Genomic DNA, 15,926 nt, shown 5'->3' with positions numbered 1-15,926 from the left:
TTGAGTCGATTAGTAGAATATCCATTTCTTCCATACGCGTGGATTCTATATAATTACAACTAATATGTAACATGACATTGTAGGGAATGTAACCTACATACATGTTATATGCAAAGAGGTTACATGTCATCAAATCTGACATCTGATCTGACACATCAAGAGACACGGTAGTGTCTCGCGACCAGTTAAGGGCGTAGCCGAGACACCGTGTATCAAGAGACACGGTAGTGTCTCGCGACCAGTTAAGGGCGTAGCCGAGACACCGTGTATCTTAACGCGAGTCGGACATTTGAGTCTTTATAATATTTCGAATTCTCAATAACGGCTGAAGCAATCGAGTTTATACTAGACTTAATCGATAGATTGAGTTTGAATTATATAATAAAAGTGTTTTTATTTCTGCTCTACGTGATTTGTAAGCAGAGATATATAATTGCAAAGTCGAAATATGAAAAATTTCTTTTAAGAAACGTCCCCGTCATCATTATCATCATCGACCACGCATACATAGTAGTATCGTGCTACACGTATTCACACGTATACAACACATGCGCACACATATATCACACGTACACAACACATGAATAGATGCATGTATTGGAAATGTCCATCTCGCACGTTTTACAACAGACGGCGATAGTTGCCCTCCGCTATATTGACAGCGTGCGGGGTTAGATATTTTCAATTTCAATTTTCAATTTCAATTTTTACATTCAATTTTAATGTTATTATTTGCAAATTTATTGTCATAATAATTTATGTGCAAGTTTACAGTCTGTGATACAAAATCAGATATTTTGCTATTATTTCAATAATATTTCAATTATATAAATGCCTATGTATGAGTATGCATATATTTTTAATAATTTTCTTAATTAGCTTCTATATTTTTTTTAGTTGTACATCAAGCAGGTAGCATTATCAGCTCACTTGTGAGCATGGGTTGGGCAATGGCTAGTTATCATCGCAGCATTCGATTAGCTTAACAAGATAAATCTAATATCAGTGCTATAGGAACTATTTTACAATTTTTCTGGCATTTTCTTATTGCAGGTACATATATATCCAATAATTAATATACAAAATTAAATATTATTCATCACACACTTTGTATCAAAATAATATATTTTTTAAAATTTATTTTAAATTTATTTAATCATTTTTATCATTGTGATTGTAGTGGCAAGGATCTTATTGCTCAGTGTCATTGCAAGCATCTGGCCTGTATATACCATAATATATTGTGTAATACATTGGCTAAGTATGACAATATAGATTTTGATAGATTCCCATGGAATATTGGAATTTTGTCGGACTTACAGTCATCCACCACATATGCAGCCTACAATTAAAGAACGCATTTATTCCATATGATTTGCTTCCGTTATTGGAATATTTAAAATAAAAATTTTATTAATAAATTTCGATGAAATAATTTATAAGAGGTTGAAGAAACTATGAAACAAATTCAGTCTCATAAAAGGGTAGTTGGAACAATAGTGGTGAATGCAGAAGGTATTACATGAGATCATTGACATGATTTACTTGTAGTTGTAAACAAAAATTTATAAAATTATATTTGTTTTAGGTATTCCTATAAAGTCAACATTAGATAATACGACAACAGTTCAATACGCAGGTTTGATAAGTCAATTGTCAGATAAAGCTCGTTCTGTCGTACGTGATTTGAATCCAACAAATGATTTAACTTTCTTGCGCATACGTAGCAAAAAACATAAAATTATGATGGCACCAGATAAAGAATTCATATTAATAGTAGTACAAAATCCAGTTGATTGATATTTAAAAGAAACAAAAATATATTTCAAAGTTAAGATTTATTTTTTTGGTTGTTAATTTAATCTGTATGCTACATTGGATGTTAATATCTATTCAATTAAATAAAGAAAAATAAAAGAATAAAGCTTAAAAATTATACAAAATGCAGTATTTAATTACTAATTTAACAAATTATGAACTTTTAGAGTTTTTTAATAGTGCTTTCTTCTTTGGTAACAATATTATATTTTTAAGTTTGATAATTATGAAAATATGTATATATAGTAATTCATGGCATGTTTATTTTTGTATTTAATACAATTATAAATGTACATTTCTCATCAATAAAATATCACAGTATCTTTTTTATAATTTAATTTTAATATTGAGATTGTTTTATTCAGTGGAAAAAAAAATGTGTAGTTGGTCCCTATTAATTATACATACATATAAGAGTGTCGCACAAATAATTCTATGCAGTCTTTTTAAGATAATATAAAAATACTTATAAATATAATCAATTAAAATACATATAATCAAAATTGTATGTATTAAAATTCAATAGCATATAAAAAAGATTTTTTAAAATTATATATATATAATAAAAATCCAACATTTTATATATATATATATATATATATATATAAATATAAATATATATTTATTTATTGTATATCATAAATATATATTTATTTATTTATATTTACCTATCTTTTTTTTATATATATGGTAGAAATACAATGTATGAGTTATTTTATTTTGCAAAATTTTTGAAAGTTAAACTATTAATTACAATGAAATTATTTCATATAATACCGAGATTCTTTTCATAATAAAGATTAAGAGAGAGTTAGATTTTATCATAAGATTTATAAAAGTCATAAGATAAGGTTAATTGCATATTGTATAGTTTATCTCTCATTTTTTAAAGTAAATAAATATCAAAGTTACATTGCTTGAACTGGTGCGTTTGAAGTATGTTGTCTTTTTGAGGGATGCAAGACAATATAGTACAAAAGCATTGCTGTAATTCCCAAGAAAAAGGAAATGATACAAATAATAAAGATTATATTAAAGTACTAAGCCTCTTTAACTGCAGGAGGACAAGCATATTGCCATAATAAATTTGCTGCAATATTTTCAAAAAAGCAGATAACATAGAAAGATAGATGTTTTCAAAATGTTTTGCTATCTACAGCATTGAGATATATAAAAATGTGCACTATGCCAATAACGGAAGCAAATAATATGGAATAAATGCGTTCTTTAATTGTAGGCTGCATATGTGGTGGATGACTGCAAGTCCGACAAAATTCCAATATTCCATGGGAATCTATCAAAATCCATATTGTCATACTTAGCCAATGTATTACACAATATATTATGGTATATACAGGCCAGATGCTTGCAATGACACTGAGCAATAAAATCCTTGCCACTACAATCACAATGATAAAAATGATTAAATAAATTTAAAATAAATTTTAAAAATATATTATTTTGATACAAATTGTGTGATGAATAATATTTAATTTTGTATATTAATTATTGGATATATATGTACCTAAAATAAGAAAATGCCAGAAAAATTGAATTTGCTTATTTATTTAAAGATGCTTATCATATACAAAAATGAATGATATAATCTCTAAAAACTCACCTTTAAAAAAAGGTAAAAAAAGGCGACCAGTTAAGGGCACGCCATTAACAAAAATTATCCATTGCAAACCCATGTACAATAGAATTGTATGAAAAATTATCGATTATAAACCCATGTACAATCGTAACAAAAGTAATGAAATAAAAAAAAAATTGCGCCAAGTGAAAGTAGAAACTTGTACCAGTGGAAAATTAAAGTTGCAGACATATATAGAGTCGTATAATGAATCAATAAAAATTTAAATTTGCAAATGTAGAATTGTACCATAAAAAAACTTATCTTTTAAAAAAAAAAGATAAACAAGATGCCAAGTCCATGCGCCATGTGAAAAAGTGTTAAACAAAAAAGTATTTTTAAGTAAAAAAATCTATCAATTGACAAAAATTTATGTTCTAAAATTAATATCTCTACAAAAAGTAATGTCCAATTATTGCGCGAATAAATAAACATTTTTATAAAAAATTAAAATTTAAAAACTTATGCAAATTTAAAATTAATATAAAATAAAAAGAAATAAAAAATTTTAGTTAAAAAAACTGGGCGCGCTGCAATGAGTTTAAAAGTAACAATTTAATTTTAATATCATTAGAATATTATTTAGCAGCGCGCCCAGTTTTTTTAACTAAAATTTTTTTATTTCTTTTTATTTTATATTAATTTTAAATTTGCATAAGTTTTTAAATTTTAATTTTTTATAAAAATGTTTATTTATTCGCGCAATAATTGGACATTACTTTTTGTAGAGATATTAATTTTAGAACATAAATTTTTGTCAATTGATAGATTTTTTTACTTAAAAATACTTTTTTGTTTAACACTTTTTCACATGGCGCATGGACTTGGCATCTTGTTTATCTTTTTTTTTAAAAGATAAGTTTTTTTATGGTACAATTCTACATTTGCAAATTTAAATTTTTATTGTATACCTAACATCATGGATCATGGAGCGACATACTATGGCCGTCTGTTGTAAAACGTGCGAGATGGACATTTCCAATACATGCATCTATTCATGTGTTGTGTACGTGTGATATATGTGTGCGCATGTGTTGTATACGTGTGAATACGTGTAGCACGATACTACTATATTTGCGTGGTCGATGATGACGGGGACGTTTCTTAAAAGAAATTTTTCATATTTCGACTTTGCAATTATATATCTCTGCTTACAAATCACGTAGAGCAGAAATAAAGACACTTTTATTATATAATTCAAACTCAATCTATCGATTAAGTCTAGTATAAACTCGATTGCTTCAGCCGTTATTGAGAATTCGAAATATTATAAAGACTCAAATGTCCGACTCGCGTTAAGATACACGGTGTCTCGGCTACGCCCTTAACTGGTCGCGAGACACTACCGTGTCTCTTGATATCGCCTATTCGCCGGCGTGTGTATAATTGTATAAACAACTAAGATTCGATAACGGCTCTGTAATATAAATATAAATTCTAAATCACAAAAAGGCGTAAAGAGCCAAACGCGGATGTTGAAAATAAACCGTGCACAAGGCAACGTATTATTCTCGGTGTACTAACCAAGACTTGAAAATTGAAATAATCTCTTACTTGAGATTTCAATTTGATTATTTCTATATTTCTATAATTCTATATTCTATAATTTTTATATTTTTCTCTTACATTTATTTATTTCCATAGAGGGGTTAAAGGTTTTTGAAATTAAATCTCAAGTAAGAGATGATTTCAAATTAAAATCGCAAATAAGAGATTATTTCAATTTTCAAGTCTTGGTTAGTACACCGAGAATAATACGTTGCCTTGTGCACGGTTTATTTTCAACATCCGCGTTTGGCTCTTTACGCCTTCTTGTGATTTAGGATTTATATTTATATTACAGAGCCGTTATCGAATCTTAGTTGTTTATAAAATATAATTTTCAATAAATTTATAATTTTATGTGCATTTCTATTGCAATTCATCAAAATTAGATTAGTACACAACACCCTCACACACACACACACACGCACACACACACGCACGCACGCACACACGACGCACGCACGCACGCACACACGACGCACGCACGCACGCACACGCACGCACACACACACACACACACACACACACACACACACACACACACACAATATTGCTTTATCAAATATTAATTAAAAATTTTTGTACAATTAAAATGTTATAATTTTTTCATTACGTTTCCAAAAGAAGTATTTTATATACAGGGTGTCCCGCAATGTAAAGTTCACTGAAACTGTGTTTTCTTAGTGTCATTCTAACAAGGGACATGTCAAAACTGTCCGGAACCGATTTGATTCTCCTTGAAATATGTTGTTAAATACACAAATCTAAAAGACACGTATTTTTTTATACGTGCGCAATTTGAGTTTTAAGGGGTGAAACACCCCTTTAAAGAATAACGGTATTTTTCTTTAGGATCAAATATCTGCTAAACTATAAGAGATATAAAGAAAAAACGTACAACAAATTTTAATGGCTTGAAGAGTACTTTAAAGTTATATGAACAAAAATTTTTTTTTTTTTTTTTTTTTTTAAAAAACCCTCACCACCTAATTTTTTTTTTCAAAATTAAAAATTTTGTTTTACCTAATTTAAAGCTTATTTTTTTCCAAATTCAACCATGTGTAATAAAGTTATGTTACGAAATATCATTTTCGAAAATTAATTATAAACGCTCCCGTATATACGCTCATCCGTGCTATGTGCGTAAGTAATTACCGTCGAACAATAAAATATATAAAAAATGTTTTTGTATAATTCTTATTTATGTTTTCTATGTATTTATAACTGCGTATTGTGTATATTTAGATTTAAAAAAAAATTTTTAAATATAATTAATAAGAATTTTTTAAATATACCCCCTGCTTTCTTATTATTTCTTTAATATTTAATTTCTTCTATAAAAATTAAAAACAATTATATTTTATAATAAAATTATTTTTTAATTGAATCTTGCGAATACCAATGTCGCAATATTTGGCATAAACAAATTTTATATCTTACGTTAAATGAATCATAAGATAAGATTATGTGTACGTGTTCCAGATAAGTTATAATTTTTACAATAAAATCTTTAATACGTTAAAATAAATAATAAAATAAGATTATGTGATGACGTATTTCTGATAAGTTAATATAAATTGTTCATGTAGCAGCATAATTCTCACAGTCGGTGTAGTCTTTTCGTTGTAATAATATCTGTGTAAACTGTTCTTTTATTGCAATAGAAAGCAAAATATAACATCTTTGAATATGATTATCAATCCGCTTAACGTTGTTAGACTTTTATTGGTGTCAATAAATTCAATATATTTAACAGAAACGCCAGTAACTGAAGCAGAAGTGGAATTAAAGGAAAACATTAAAAAAATATTACTGGATAGCGTTTTTCATTATAATGGGGTGGAAGTAACGGAAGAAATATATCTCGATTATGAAGAACCTTATAAATTACATAGTTTTGAAATAATTGAAGATGACGAAGAAGCATGGCATGAAGATAGTTTAAATTCTCATCCTCATTGTTCAAATGATGATACAAATTTTGATAGTTCTTATAAAAGACGAGCTGTTGAGTATTGGCGATTTCGGGACACTGATGAAAACAGTAATGACAGAAAAAGGAATCGTCCTCTAAGAGTAGTACAAAATAAATTTAGAAGAGTTTCATCTGAACGTCAGTTAAGGCGATGGGAAGAACAAATACAATCAGGTGGAAGTCGTACAGAAAAATTATCTTACATCTCCAAATTTACACATGATAAATTTACTGCAGCTGTCGAATCAGGATTCATGGTTCATGATATTGATTTAAAAAGATGGGCTTTACAAGCTCAAGAAGAAATAGGAAATTTAAATCCTATATTTAAAGCATCTCACAGTTGGATAGCAAGATTTAAAAAGTCTCACCGAATTGTTTCAAGAAAAGTTACGAAGTTTGTCACTAGAAGAACATTAGAAGATTCTGCTGATTTGCAAAAATCAGCTGATGATTTTCTGGAAACAGTAAAACCTCTTATTGAACAGTTTGGATCTGAAAATATTTACAATTCAGATCAAAGTGGTTTCCAATTGGAACTTCACTCTGGAAGATCATTGTCTAACCAGGGAGAAAAGAAAGTAGAACGTGTCGTGCAATCCATATCATCAACAACCCATTCATATACGATACAACCAATAATATCCTGTAATGGCAATTTGTTGTCCCCTTTATTTATTGTATTAAAAGAAGCTAATGGTAAATTTGGACCAAGAGTACAAGAAAATTTATTTAAAGCAGAAAATGTTATTGTAAAAGCATCGAAATCTGGTAAAATGACATCAGGTATTTTCCTTTTATAATTACTTTTTTTAACAACCTTATTTTATTTAACAATTTAATAAGAGTCATAAAAAAACTATTAAATTAACATTTATATTTTGTACAGATCATTTTAAAATGTGGTTAGAAGAAGCTTATTTCGCAAACATTGGTCCTAATAGCGTTCTTCTTATCGATTCATGGACTGGACATTGCCCCAATATGATTTCGGATTTAACACCTCCTGGAACACATATTACTACTATGATAATACCGAAAGGAACTACAGGGAAAATACAACCATTAGATGTTTATGGATTCAGAATTTGGAAAAATTTTGCTAAAAGATTTTCAGATGCGGTTTTACTGTTGGAAAGTAATATAAACTTACATGAACGAAATAATATAATAAAATTGCAATCTTTGATACATAATCAATTGTCATCCCCACGATATCAAAACTTATTTAAATATTCGTGGTTTAAAAGTGGTTATACGAATGAAAGACCAGACGAATTCGAAAATCCAGTACACTTTAGTTTAGACGAAACTTTAACAAAATGTGATATCGAAGGTTGCAATAATATAGCTGTAGTAAGATGTTCTTGGTGCAAGAAGTCATTATGTTTGAAACATTTTTTTGTCGAATATCATTATTGTAATGTGTATAATGAGTGAATAATATAAAATGCAAATACATTTTTAAAAAAATCTAAATATACACAATACACAGTTATAAATACATAGAAAACATAAATAAGAATTATACAAAAACATTTTTTATATATTTTATTGTTCGACGGTAATTACTTACGCACATAGCACGGATGAGCGTATATACGGGAGCGTTTATAATTAATTTTCGAAAATGATATTTCGTAACATAACTTTATTACACATGGTTGAATTTGGAAAAAAATAAGCTTTAAATTAGGTAAAACAAAATTTTTAATTTTGAAAAAAAAAATTAGGTGGTGAGGGTTTTTTAAAAAAAAAAAAAAAAAAAAAAATTTTTGTTCATATAACTTTAAAGTACTCTTCAAGCCATTAAAATTTGTTGTACGTTTTTTCTTTATATCTCTTATAGTTTAGCAGATATTTGATCCTAAAGAAAAATACCGTTATTCTTTAAAGGGGTGTTTCACCCCTTAAAACTCAAATTGCGCACGTATAAAAAAATACGTGTCTTTTAGATTTGTGTATTTAACAACATATTTCAAGGAGAATCAAATCGGTTCCGGACAGTTGTGACATGTCCCTTGTAAGTCGAAAAGTCTTAACACACATATGTTCTAAATTTGATCGTTAAAGTTATAGCAAAAAAAACAAAATTGCATAAAATAAGAACAGTATTATTTATTAAAGATAATATTATTTATTGAACAATAATATTAAATAACTACTACTATAATTAACTACTTTATAAATTGTTCAAAATGACATGATAACTTTTTTTCTCGCACTAGTGCAGTAAAGTAAGGCATATATTGAATCGTTGAGAAATAAGTCACTTTCTGCAAGTTAATTAGTAATCGGAAATCTTTTGCGACAAGCATTACAAAAAATAATTGCTTGCGTTGTTATAGTAAAACGTAAATAATAAATAAATAAGTAATTAATAATTCGATCACAATTTTGACTGGACTTCACCCGTTATCTTGCATAGTGAAAAACACGTAAGAAAAAGAGAAATCGCTGAAATGTTCTTTATTAAGGGAAATAATAACGCTATTAATTTACAAAAGGATACTAACAATCTAAGTAATATCTACGACAAAATAATAAAGGTCGTTTAGTCTCCAATAACTCGTCTAAGAGTCTTGACGTGTTGTCAAACCGACACTATGTTCGTTCTTGACATCTCAGAATTATAATTTTATTTTTAATTTTACAAGTAAGTCTCGCTTCTTTTTCTTTTTATAATTTTGTAATATTGTTAGTAAAGTAATTTAATTTTTTTTTAAATGTATTAATCTCGGTCTATGTATTTCTAGATCACTTGATAAGGACTCAAAGAAAAGTCGAAACGTTGTGATTGAATAAATAATATTTGCCAGTACGGTCGAGAGAAGATTTTTACCTTTTTTAAATTTTGTCTGGCGATTTTCAAATATCTACGTTCTTATTAAATAATATATAAAAATTGTAAATAAATAAGTAAATAATTACTTTTGCATTTTTTTGCTATAACTTTAAAACAACTTTAGGGCAAATGTCTATTAAGATTTTTTGACTTTTAAAATGATACCAAGAATACACAGTTTCAGTATGGACATCACGTTGCGACTACCTATATAGCATTATATAATTTGTCTAAAAAAAGACATCACAGTAAAAAAGCGCTAAGTATACCCAGAAAGCAAAATGTATGGAAATTGCCAACAAATCGGCAACAGATTTCCACAAAAGTTGCTACCAACTTGGCATCTGTTATGTCCGCATTAGGCTTATGATTTGCTAACAAAGCCTGCTGACAGACTCTGACAGCAGATCGACGACAGAAACCGAGCAGGATCTGCTTGGTTTCTGCTGCTAATCTGCCGTCAAATTGTGCGCCGTCAGATCTTGCTCGGTTTCTGTCGCAAATCTGACGTCAAGTCATGTTAGCAGATTCTGCTCGGTATCTGCTGTGGGAGGCTGTTAGCAGGGTCTGCTCGATTTTCAGCACCAATTTGTTGACTTAATCGGTCATAACAACTTCTGTACAAAATTTGTGACTTTTTTGCTGATATAAATTGACAGCAGACGTTTGCATATAATCTGTTTCGACAAACTTGGCTATCTGGGTATCTTTCGCCAACAAGTTCTTTACAAAAATAAATCGGCATAAAAAATATCTCCCCAAAAATTATGTTTATAGCACAGACGTCTATATATAAACTAGACTGCTAACTCCCTCAGTTTTGTTTATGTAAATTGACCACAAAAAGTACGTACAAAAGTCATTCATTTCGCGCATGCGCACTTAATGATTGCGTCATTTTTGCATATGGCAAATACATGTGAAAATCTTAATCTTACTAATTCAATTTGTAGTAATAATTTGTGACAAAAATGTTCTAAAAATTAGAAAAATCAAAGCCATCATGGTATATAATTGTGCTATTTGTATGCGCGACAACATTAAAAATAAAATCGTCTTTTTCAAGTAAGTATTATCGAGTAAAAAAGTACTTATATTGCAATACTTTTGAGAATAAATATAAATATGAATATTTCACCATAAATTGTGAAATAAAATGTTGTAAAATAATATAGATTTCCCACAACTGAACCCATAATACTACCACAATGGATTAAGGCGATTGTTGAAGATTCGTTCTTTAGAGCGAATCCTCGAGGACGATCGAATCCTCGAGAATGTTTGAAATTCCTCAATGTTTACGCTTAAGAAACATGTGAAACCTGCGTGTACACTAGCCGCTAATTGGCGTGTGTTCATCGCCTGATTTTCTATAATCCAATCGCGACACCGATCGGCAGCCGCCCTACGCGCGCTCCGAAATTCGCGCTGCCCTAGAGTCAGTCTTCGAGAGAGCGAGCGCCGAGCGACATCATTCTCTGTTACGCGACGTACTTAGTTCAAAGCGAAATAAAGAGATTCTTAGCCGATTCAAAACGCGTACATTTATTCGATCTGTGAAACCGGCATCCTTCAACAATCCCTTGTTAAAACTTGTACAGCGGTTAATAAAGAAAATTGGACACCGACAATATCAAGCCGTGTCTGTCAATTACATTTCAAAAATACTGATTTTACAAATGCATCAAAAATATTGAGATTAAAAAAGATGTTATACTATCTCAGAATTTAAATAATGAAAGTATTAATTATTGAGAATAATCGTAAATATATATATACACATATTGCATAATCAATTGCATAAATAAATTAAATTATGAGTAAAATATGTTTCTCTTTCTTTAGATGTTTTAGATTTATATGCAGAGTAATGTACATATATACAGACAGTAACGTAGAGAATCCAACATTGCAAACAGATAAAAAGATTATATATACAGGGTGTCCCAGAATTAATAGTAAAAAAAAATATATTCTACAAGTCAAAATAAGGTAAAATTGTCCTATAAACATATGTCCGGAAATGCACTCCCTCTGAGCTACACCCCCCAAAATTTCCTCAAAAAACTCGAATTTTGCGTACATAGTTTGCGCAAAACTTGCCCATAGGTTGAAGCATAGGGTACAGGTACAGACGTCTTTATTGTTAGGTCGATTATCTCGAAAACGGTTTGTCGTATGAAAAAATCAGAGTCAAAAAATGCTTATTTTTGTATTTTGATAAAAAGTAATAAAAAAAGTGCTAATAATCATATAAAAACACATAAACTAATGATATATTTTGTGCAACCGGCGCGCAAAAAGTCGCCCTTTACGTACATGATGGGATTTTAGAAAAGGCTCCCTTTCCACGCACCGGTCACGCAAAATATCGTAGCCAACATGTGCGGGTCATAAATTTATGAAAAAATCAAAGAATCAAAAAATGCTTATTTTTGTATTTTCCGTCATAAACTGTTAATGTATTTCAAAATTGCATCTACACATAAGTTTTGTCATATTGAAAAGTAGCCCCCACCCCCCAAAAATCCCCTTCGAAATTTTGTTAGAAAATTTTTGACAATAAAAATGAATAAAACGCACAAAAAAATGTGTATGTACCAATTTTCATAAAATTCTAAGTCCAAGTTTAGACAATATACGGAACATTCGAATTTTTGGGAAAACTTGAGGAAGGGGTGTAGCTCAGAAGGGGTGCATTTCCGGACATATGTTTATAGGACAATTTTACCTTATTTTGACTTGTAGAATATACCTATTTTTTTCTACTATCAATTCTGAAACTCTGTATAAGTAAATATACTAAAATAAAATATAAGTAGCTTACTTATAAAAGCAATGATTTATTTATCTCTATATCTTTTGCCCAATATAATCAGTCTTTGACTATATACCTCTGGACTGCTAATGCCTCATTTTTTCATATAAAAATCGTGATCTAAGATCTCAGCGCCCCCAGGTACCAAATGGCTACGCCAAAAACTAATCGCATGTCCTGAATTTTGTCTGGTTTTGTCTGTGTATTATTTGCACAAGAGAATTTTCAGAGTAAAAAAAATATAAGTAAAAATAAAAAAATGGTTCGTTATTGTTTTGTTAAATTATGTAATAACACAAGATATAAAGCAAAAGGAGTACAAAATTTTACTTCTGTGCCATTATATAGATAAGTTTTTACTTTTTATTAACCTAACTTTTAAAAAATAATTTTTTTTTAACTCCTATATAATATATGTTTGCATGAAACTCTAGTCTTATATTCATATTTAATTTATATTTATTATTATTATAATTATCTACACAAATAAATATATATTTTACAAATTTCCAAATAATCCTGAAATTCGAAAGAAATGGCAAGCCTTAATTACTTTGAATGGTCAGGAAAACACTTTAAATGTGCCAAAAACAGCAACAATATGTGCGAAACATTTTGAAGAAAATTGTTTTAAGAAGATTGGTTTATCTTGTGTACGCCTAAAGCCACATTCAATTCTAACAATATTCCCATGTGCAGAAAATAAAAAGTAAATTGAAGAAAAATAAAATAAAATAAAATACAATGAATCACTTAAAATACAATAAAAGATGTCAAAAAATGTATATGTTATTATTTATATGTGCAGACTAGAAGAAATACAGTCAATTGAAAACTTCCATGAAAATAGCGATCAAGAACAATCGTTACAAATGATGGACGGATCAAACATATCAAAGTAAGAAAAATATTTTGTGAATTGTTCATATAAAATTAAAACAGAAAGTTATATTTTATTTAGCTGTAATACTTATTAAATTATTAAATTTTTTTCAGTGAAGTGCTTGTTCAAACAGTAAATGAACAACATGATACCACAATCACGCTTTTGCCAAAGAGTTTCTCCACTCCAAAAAAGGAAAAAAAATTTGATATCTTGGTGATATTTCCAATAATTTAGTTGAAGAAATGACGCCAACAAAATTAAGACATTCGATTTATTTGCTTAGAAAGACTTGCCAAAAAAAGGATCACAAGATAAAGCGATTGCAATCTCTTGAAAATTGACATAAGAAAAAAATTAAATCGTTGAAAAATTTATTATCAGATTTAAGAAAAAATAATTTACTTTCTTAAAATACCTGTGATGTTATGCAGGTATAAGATTTTTTATTTTAAAAATTAATTGTATATATTTTTTTATATATTTAATATTATATATAATGAATCTTGTATTTTTGATGTATTTGTAATGGATCATTTTTTATATATTTGTAATCGATTATATTTTTGTATGTATTTTTAATTATATATCTGATTGATTTGTAATGAATTTTTGTGGATTCTTGATTTGTAATAAATATCGTAGAGTTTTTCTGAAGAAAAATTAATTATTAAAGAAATTGAAAAAGGGAAAGTTAATGGACGGTATTCTTCAGAGTTACGGGCGTTTGCGTTAACGTTAAACTTTTATAGTCCGAAAGCATACAATTATGTACGAGAAGTCTATAGAAATAAATTACCAGCTCCGTCTACGATACGATCTTGGTATGCTAACACGAATGGATCTCCTGGTTTTACATAAGAAGCTTTTAATATTTTGAAGAAAAAAGCGAAACTGCTGGAGATAAAAAATATATGCTACTTTGATGATGGACGAAATAGCTATAAGAAAGCAACTTGAATGGAGTCATTCAGAAAAAAGTTTGTTGGTTATATGGATTGCGGAATTGTAATACCAGAACCTGATAATATGCTTTTGGCTAAAAAAAGCATTGGTCTATTTACTAACAGGTCTTAATGAAAAATGGAAAATACCAGTTGCCTACTTTTACATAGATAGTCTAACATCACAAGAACAAACTGAAATTACTCAAAAAATTTAAAATTTTTTAGCTCTGTCAGGAATTTAAGCATTATTGCATTAACATTTAATGGACTTCCAGCAAACATTAAAATGTGCACTGAGTTAAATGCAGATGCATACAACAATAGGCCATACTTCCGACATCCAACGTGTGATCATGACATAGTCATATTTTTTGATGCTGCACATACAAGCTGATACGAGCAGCTTGGGTCACTAAAGGAATTTTATATGATAGCAATTTATGAAAACCCTATAAAATGGGAGTTCATTGAAAACCTAGACCGTTTACAAGAAAATGGCTATTTTCATTTAGCAAATAAAATTAATAATAAACATATCTAATGGCAAAAAAATAAAATGAGCGTAAAATTAACTGCCCAAACATTAAGTGAAAGCTGTGCAACTGCCTTAGAATTATTAATTAAAGAAGAACACCCGGACTTTTTAGAGTGTGCTCCGACTATTACATTTTCAAGAATGGTCAATAATACATTCAATTGCTTAAATTCTTGAAGCAAGTTTTCGCATGGTTTTAAACGACCATTAAGATCAGACACAGCTTTCGAAAGATTTAATTTTTTTGATAAAGCTATACAATATTTTTCCGATATTAAAATTCATCCTAATGGACAATTGATAACGGAAACTAAATCAAAGACCGGATTTTTAGATTTTATTATTGATTTACAAAATTTGAAAAAAATATATCTAGATTATGTCGAGACAGAATATTTAAAATATATTTTATTATATAAATTCTTTCAAGATCATCTAGAGATATTTTTTCATGCATCTGAGCTATGGGAGGATATAATAATAATCCCAATTGTATCCAATTTACATCAGCTTACAAGCGCCTTTTACATCATAATAAAGTCAAATCGTCAGCAGTGGCAAACTGTATCCCGCTTGATAATACCAGTTTATTGACGATATCTTCAACAAAAATTAAAAAGAGCCCTATTGAACTGAAAGAGGAAGATATTGAAGAAATTGATAATATTGAAAAAATTGATAATATTCCACTTCAATATATTGATTCAAAATGTTGAACAATAATAGAATTATATTTAAAAGTAAAATTGTATTACTTTGGAAAAGAATTAACAAGAAATTTGCATTTAACATATGTAAGAAAAGATTTTACGAAAATTATATTGGTATAGTCTCACTTTTTACTAACGTACCTATCGATTTGGCTCTCGAGAGTGTTTCCAGTAGATGGCAATATATTGAGAATAAGTACAATCTTCCTAAGTC

The 15,926-nt window shown here is 28.8% G+C and overlaps 1 protein-coding gene across 1 annotated transcript; it reads left to right on the top strand.

Annotated features, from left to right (window-relative positions):
- Positions 1-262: 262 nt before the first annotated feature.
- Positions 263-1,942, top strand: LOC146722926 (dynein light chain roadblock-type 2-like). Its single transcript, XM_085483516.1, has 3 exons — positions 263-1,053; positions 1,181-1,515; positions 1,589-1,942. Exons 2-3 carry the CDS (start codon positions 1,458-1,460, stop codon positions 1,798-1,800), a joined length of 270 nt encoding a protein of 89 aa, XP_085339642.1. The 5' UTR covers positions 263-1,053; positions 1,181-1,457; the 3' UTR covers positions 1,801-1,942.
- Positions 1,943-15,926: the final 13,984 nt, after the last annotated feature.

The sequence above is a fragment of the Nylanderia fulva genome, unplaced genomic scaffold (genome assembly GCF_048542155.1).
Source record: "Nylanderia fulva isolate GAGA-0341 unplaced genomic scaffold, ASM4854215v1 Scaffold253, whole genome shotgun sequence".
Classification (NCBI taxonomy): Eukaryota; Metazoa; Arthropoda; class Insecta; order Hymenoptera; family Formicidae; genus Nylanderia; species Nylanderia fulva.
The sequence above is the reverse complement of the archived record's forward strand: the minus strand, read 5'-3'. Positions and strand labels throughout refer to the sequence as shown.